General features: G+C 39.9%; 1 protein-coding gene across 3 annotated transcripts; it reads left to right on the forward strand.

Annotated features, from left to right (window-relative positions):
- The first annotated feature begins 375 nt into the window (after window positions 1-375).
- Window positions 376-6,273, forward strand: LOC127938009 (zinc finger protein 513). 3 transcript variants are annotated; one of them, XM_052534372.1, is made up of 5 exons: window positions 376-704; window positions 921-1,039; window positions 2,506-2,640; window positions 3,732-4,427; window positions 4,492-6,273. In XM_052534372.1, exons 2-5 carry the CDS (start codon window positions 1,000-1,002, stop codon window positions 5,250-5,252), a joined length of 1,632 nt encoding a protein of 543 aa, XP_052390332.1. In that variant the 5' UTR covers window positions 376-704; window positions 921-999; the 3' UTR covers window positions 5,253-6,273. The 3 variants fall into 3 exon arrangements, with proteins under 3 accessions (XP_052390332.1, XP_052390331.1, XP_052390333.1); XM_052534371.1 differs by having other exon boundaries at window positions 376-593; XM_052534373.1 differs by having other exon boundaries at window positions 377-593; window positions 4,498-6,273.
- The last annotated feature ends 11 nt before the right edge of the window (window positions 6,274-6,284 follow it).

A 6,284-nucleotide genomic window follows, 5' to 3' on the forward strand; every position in this document is an offset into this window, starting at 1 on the left:
TATATTTTTTTTACATAACATTACAATAGCCTATACGTATAATTAACATTATTATTTACTAATGATAATTTGGACGACGGCTGTGTAGTTCGTATTGTTCTAATCTTATAGTAAGAAAATATTACAAAATGTATAATATAATATAATATAATATAATATAATATAATATAATATAATATAATATAATATAATATTGTTGTCATAAGCGAGATTTATTCATAGTTATTGCGCCCACAAAAAACATGAATCAAATGCGGTACAAAATTAATTTAACCTCCCTAAATCTAAATGCAGATTTTCCTTTATTTTAGCTTTAATATCGAACAACAATCCATAAAAAGAGAAATGTATAAACAGAGCAGCAACGTCCCCGGAAATGCGTAGGCGAGGAAACGGATATACGCAACGTAGCGGAAGAAAATGTATACAATGGCAATTTGGAAATCAATTAAGTTATGAAAAAAGAGCATTAATTGCCTTTCTTTGTGGTCGATGTGTTGCAGTATGGCGGACTGTGAGCAGTAGCGCCCCGTCAGACGCCGCTGTTTGCCTCGACGGGAACCGGTATTTAACGTGTCAGCTAGAAAGAACAGGTATATTTATGACATCTGCTGAGCTTGACAACAGAGCTGGAGTGGAGTGTTTAGATCTGTGTGTTGCATATCGACTGAAGAAACACACAAGCTGGGCGCTCGTGCACTTCAGTACGTGTAGCCTACTAACGTACATGAACACAGACGTGCATTCTGTTGCACTGCGAGATTAATATATATCTTATTTACTGTAAATGACGCAAGTCTTATTTATCTTATGTGTCACTGTAAGATTAGCATGTTAGCTCCTAGACGCGCAATGCATTTGTTAAATGAGTTGTTCTGACGTGTATATCAGTAACGTGTGTTATTTCAATGCTTTTAAAGGATATGTACCTTTGGAGAATGAGTTGATTGGTTTCGAGGGAACCCAGAGGAGGTTGCAAATAAAAAGGCTGACTGGAAGATGCCAAGAAGAAAACAACAGAATCCACAACCAGTCAAGTGTAAGCTGCTTTCTCATTTAATCTTGGTATTCGTTCACTCCTCTCACATGTTTAGTATTTGTTGGTGTTTACTAATTCAGAGAAAAAGTATGGAAATTGGTCATGTGTCTTGTTTTTTATGTGCTCTTTTATTTATGTGCTCTTGGAACCTATTACACTTGGTTACGACTTGTTGGTTATATGATTATATTTAGTTTATATATTATATATAATATAATATGAGAAATCTATTTGTATTGACAGAAACATAACAATTGCACTGCACTGTGTTTTGACTTGATTTTGAATTGTGATTTCAGGTGTCAGACAAGCTGACTGGTAGATTCTTCTGATGATTTTATATGCTGTGTGTATCCACTGTCCTTTATTTAAAAAGTTGTAATGTGTCTAACAAAAGTAGGAGTTAATTATATGTTTGTGTCAGATTAGGAAGAAATGCTGAATTTTGCCTGTAATTCATATTAATATTAAGCAAGTTTTAAGATTTTCAGACGAATGTGGTAAATCACTGTTATGGTAACTGAATGAATACAAATACTTGCTGTAAACATAGCCTGCTTCAAAAGTATTGGTTGTGTTCTTGTTTCTTCTTTATTAAAAAGTTGTGATTTATTTTTTTTTAGTTTCGCCCAGCAGATGGCAGTAAAATTACAGTAAAGCCAGAGCCTGTTACTGCCAAGTAAATGCTGCTAGATGGGCTGTTTCTTTAACTTATCCTTCCTCTTTTGTTTTATGAAATCACATTAAAACTGTCTTGAAAAAAAAAAAACTATTTGCCTTTGTTTATTTTTACAGTTTTTTTTCAGACATGTATAAAGCTGTTTTTTTTTTTCATCCAAGTAATGATAATTAAAACTCAAAGTTGTGGTGTAATTTCTACCGTGACTAGCAATTTTGCCATACAATAGTTGAAATGGATGAAATATGAGATGTGTGAAGAAGAAGAAATCAACACAAATTGGGTTATTTTATGTCAGCATAAATTATAAATTATTGTATTTCCAGTCCATTTTTAATTTTGTCATATTATGAAAAATATCGTGTGAATATATTAACAGGAACCATTAAGTTATTAATTTCATGTTTTTTTTTCCCTTCACAATACATAAATTGTGGCTTGGTGTAAATGACTTATAAAATAATTAGAATTGTTATTATTATTAAAAAAAATTCCAAAGGGCGCAATTCTATGATTGTTTTGTGTTTTTTGAGAGTTATATTTATTTTAATTAGTCATTAACCCAAGAGTTATTTCAAATGAATATAATCCCACAACATGGTGTGCAGTTTACTGTAAATCTTATATTTGTATAATCATGACTTAAAAGCTTACAGCCACTGTAGGGGTTTCACATGGGTTTAGTACACATTTTTACATCCTTTTTTATATGTATTTCATCTATATCTATAAAGATGTTTTCCAATGCCATTGCAGCTGTATTTGACTTTGGACTCTTTGCTTTCAGTGGATTTTGAAGATGGTTTAGGAACTGTACGTTCAGCAAGCCTTACCTTTGAGAGCGACTTCCTCCTGGGACAAGAAATCGAGTTTTCAGATCCTGACAATGACAACAAGATCATAGGCCTGGAAAAGTTCTCAGGTGAGTTACGTGAGTTTCTAAGCCTAACTTTGGTAGGGAATATTAAAAGGGTTTAGACTCTCATGGAAAAATCCAGAAATCTTGAGGAATTTTACATATTTCATTAAAATTTGTTTCTAAGTGAAAACAATTTCCATATTTTTACATAGGTCTTGTGACTATATATTTTTATAAAATGAGTTTTCGAAATAAATTAGGGTGCTCACTGAAACTTTTATGATTGCTACTGCTAATCTTGATGATTTTATACATATGCTTTAGTTTGCTGTATTGTTGGCATTCGTAAGGGGCCATATGTGCTTAATATGGGACATTAAGTGTGAAGACTGACTTGTAACATAAGTGCTGTCAGCAAGCAGTGTGGTCTTCATTGTACAGTTGAAAGAAGTGAGCCTAACGTTCTGGAAAATTTCAATGGTTTTGGCCTTCTGACAGAACATACTATTTCAAAATGTCAAATCAGGAAAAAAATACAGTATGTTACAACTATTATATAAAGGTCATCAAGACAGTCATCACCATCAAGGACACATTATAATAAGGCATTTAGTTGTGATCATCAGCAGCAGGACCATTATAGTCATCATCATCATCATTATCATTAGGCTGGGTAATCACCCACCTGGGGTTTCCGAAATGGGCACTATAAACGCCCGTTCAGACTTCAGACTCACACATTTCTACACAGTGCATGTACATCAGCAGCTTGCAGAAGGAAAACTACGTTTCATGGAAAGACAATGAGCAGAAACACTAGAATTTAGTTTTGTTGGGGTACCACCTTTTATTTGTTACTATCAGAATTTACTTAACGTTTGTCAGCTGGCTTAGTGGGTAAGTATAAATGCCAAATATTTTTCAGCTGATGATATTTTGTGCTAAATTTGTAGTGTTTTTTGAAAATTATAGATGCACGCAATCTTGCTTCATCAGCTTCACATATTACAGATGCTGAAAGAATGTCCTGTTATTAGCACTAAATTGTTGAAATTTCTGTTTTAATTGAATGCTTGCACACTAGCTCAGATTGCAGAAAATCTATCTATACAGCTGCATAATGTAATGCAGTGTCTTGCTGTGGTCCTGTACAGCTGACATCAGTTTGCCTGGCTTCCCCCTGGGAGACGAGGAGAGCTCTCCCTTCAGCCGCCTCAGTATGGAGAGTGACGCTGAAGACCTGCGTGCGACCGAAAGCGAGCGTGAAGAGAGGGTTTCTGAGTCGGCCTTTCCCTCTTACCTCTCTTGCAGAGGGTGTGGTCAGCTCCTGGAAGACCCCCTGGGATCCGGCGTGGACTTGGTGGGGCCCTTCTGCATGCGCTGTTGCAAAGGGAATGTGAATGGCGTTGCAGACAGGAAACTCTGCTCGGACTTAGGCTTACAAGTCGAGTCTAGAGGGGGAGGGAATGAGGGCGCTGGTGCGGAGGATGGTTCCCTGAAGCTCCACTCATGCACGCTCTGTGGTTTCACGTCACGCTACACCAATCATGTTAAGAGGCATATGAAGACGCACAATGGCGAAAAGCCATACGGGTGTCCGCTGTGCTCCTACGCATCAGCACAACTAGTGAACCTGCAAAGGCACTTGCGCATACACACCGGGGAAAAGCCCTATAAGTGCAACAACTGCACGTTTGCATGCAGTTCCTTAGGGAACCTGAAGAGGCACCAGCGCATGCATGCAGCTGTAAGCCCGGGTCAGAGTGCCCCTCAGCCAGTAAGTGGCAATGGTTTAAACCACACTACCCTGAGTCAGCAGGAAAAGGAAGCAGCTCCTGCCCCCACCGAAGGTAAGTAAGCTTCTGCTTTGTGTCCTGAAAGAATACTGAAAGGAGAGTTTTACAAAGAGTTCAGTTGCAGGTGCTGTGCAGTCTGCCTCGCGACCCCACGTGGGAAGGGATGGGAACTACTTGCACACACTTGATGGCCTGAGGCTTCCACAGCAGTCGTCGGCAGGGGTGTTGCAGTCAGGACAGGCTGCTCCCCTGCCCCCCATGTTCTTCCCCTTCACTTGTCGGCTGTGCGGCATGGCCCTGGATGACGAGGATGGATCCTCGGCCCAGATATGTGCTAAGTGCACCCTGGAAATGTTAACTAAGGACACACCCGGATGCCCCGCTGAACGAGGGGACAAAGTCTACACCTGTGCTGCCTGCCCTTTCATCACCCACTACCCGAACCACCTGGCCCGCCACATGAAGACGCACAGTGGAGAGAAGCCATACAAGTGCCCGCAGTGCGACTACGCCTCTGCCCACTTCGACAACCTCAAGCGGCACCATCGAGTACACACCGGCGAGAAGCCCTACAAGTGCCACTTGTGTGACTATGCCTGCGGCAACCTGGCTAATCTCAAGAGGCACCAGCGGGTGCATTCAGGCGCCAAACCCTTTCAGTGCGCAATCTGCAACTACAGCTGCAACCAGAGTATGAACCTAAAGCGGCATATGTTGCGCCACACAGGCGAGAAGCCCCATAAGTGCCAAGAGTGTGGCTACACCACTGGCCACTGGGACAACTACAAACGACATCAGAAGAAGCACAGCCTGACTACAGATGGCTGGGTTAAAGTGCAGATGCCTGGAAACGAGGAAGTGGACGAGGAAGAGGTGTAGCCTCTTATACGGGCGACCGTCTTGCAAATGAGATTTTACTTTTACAGCATACGTTTTGTCGGTTGTTCCTTCTTTTTTTCTTTGTGCCCAGAGTCATTATTTAAGACATTTCTTGGAATTATCCACAAGCTGCTACATGAAGTCATGCACAAATTAAAAGACAGTAATCTGAATGTCCTAATGCACGGTTTGTCCACTTCTGCTCCTGGAGGTCCAACCTTCCCGCAGACTCTAAATAAACACACCTGAAACGGCTAATCAAGGTCTTTAGGATTACTTGAAACTTCCTGCCAGGTTTGTGAGCGATGGTTGGCACTAAACTCTGCAGGAAGTTGGTCCTCCTGGAGCAGGTTGGGACACTCCTGATTAATGCCTTTGAACAAGGCAGTTTGTATTACCTAAAGCTCTCTAAGAGTATTCTGAGCCTGACTGTGGTTCATTTATCAGTGCCAAACAGACACTACTGCCATAGGAAGTACTTCTTTAAGCCTGGAGTTACATTGCATGTACTTTGACCTTGGTTGGCTTTTTTTGAGGTTTTATGTGATTGTTCATTTGTCTGTCAGAGATCTTCTCGAGCCTCCTGATGAAAATGTCTTCACAAATGAGTATTATGTTGTGATCTCTGATCGTCTTGTTTTTGCTCTCAATAATTTTGGGGGGTTGTGTTGCCTTTTAATGTGTGTATCATCTTGACTGTGAAAAACGCTATTTGTCCGAGTTTACATGAAGCAGAATGGTGCATAGTGGGTATTCGTGTCATGCTGAACATAGAGCTTTTATTTTTGTACGTGTTTTTATTATTTATCTCCGAGGGATGTTTGGCATGTACTTGCCACCCATGGCATTGTTAGCTAATAATGAAGGACGACAGAAACCAGAAACCCTAATATGCAGTTAAACCTTCAGGTTGCCAAAAACTCTTGTAGGTGTGTGACGCTTGAGTGTTTTCTTGTTATTATGCAGTGGTTTCATTAATGCCTTAAATATTCTCAAATAAAAGAGTTTGTGTTGAAACTTCCTTGTCTAGAT

This window comes from Carassius gibelio, chromosome A20, assembly GCF_023724105.1.
Source record: "Carassius gibelio isolate Cgi1373 ecotype wild population from Czech Republic chromosome A20, carGib1.2-hapl.c, whole genome shotgun sequence".
Taxonomy (NCBI): domain Eukaryota; kingdom Metazoa; phylum Chordata; class Actinopteri; order Cypriniformes; family Cyprinidae; genus Carassius; species Carassius gibelio.

Excerpts from the sequence above, each read along its gene's own strand:
- LOC127938009 (XM_052534372.1), top strand. The coding sequence starts at position 1,000 with ATGCCAAGAAGAAAACAACAGAATCCACAACCAGTCAAGT. Across the intron at positions 1,040-2,505 it reads GAATCCACAACCAGTCAAGT|TGGATTTTGAAGATGGTTTA; the intron begins GTAAGCTGCTTT and ends CTTTGCTTTCAG. Across the intron at positions 2,641-3,731 it reads AGGCCTGGAAAAGTTCTCAG|CTGACATCAGTTTGCCTGGC; the intron begins GTGAGTTACGTG and ends GGTCCTGTACAG.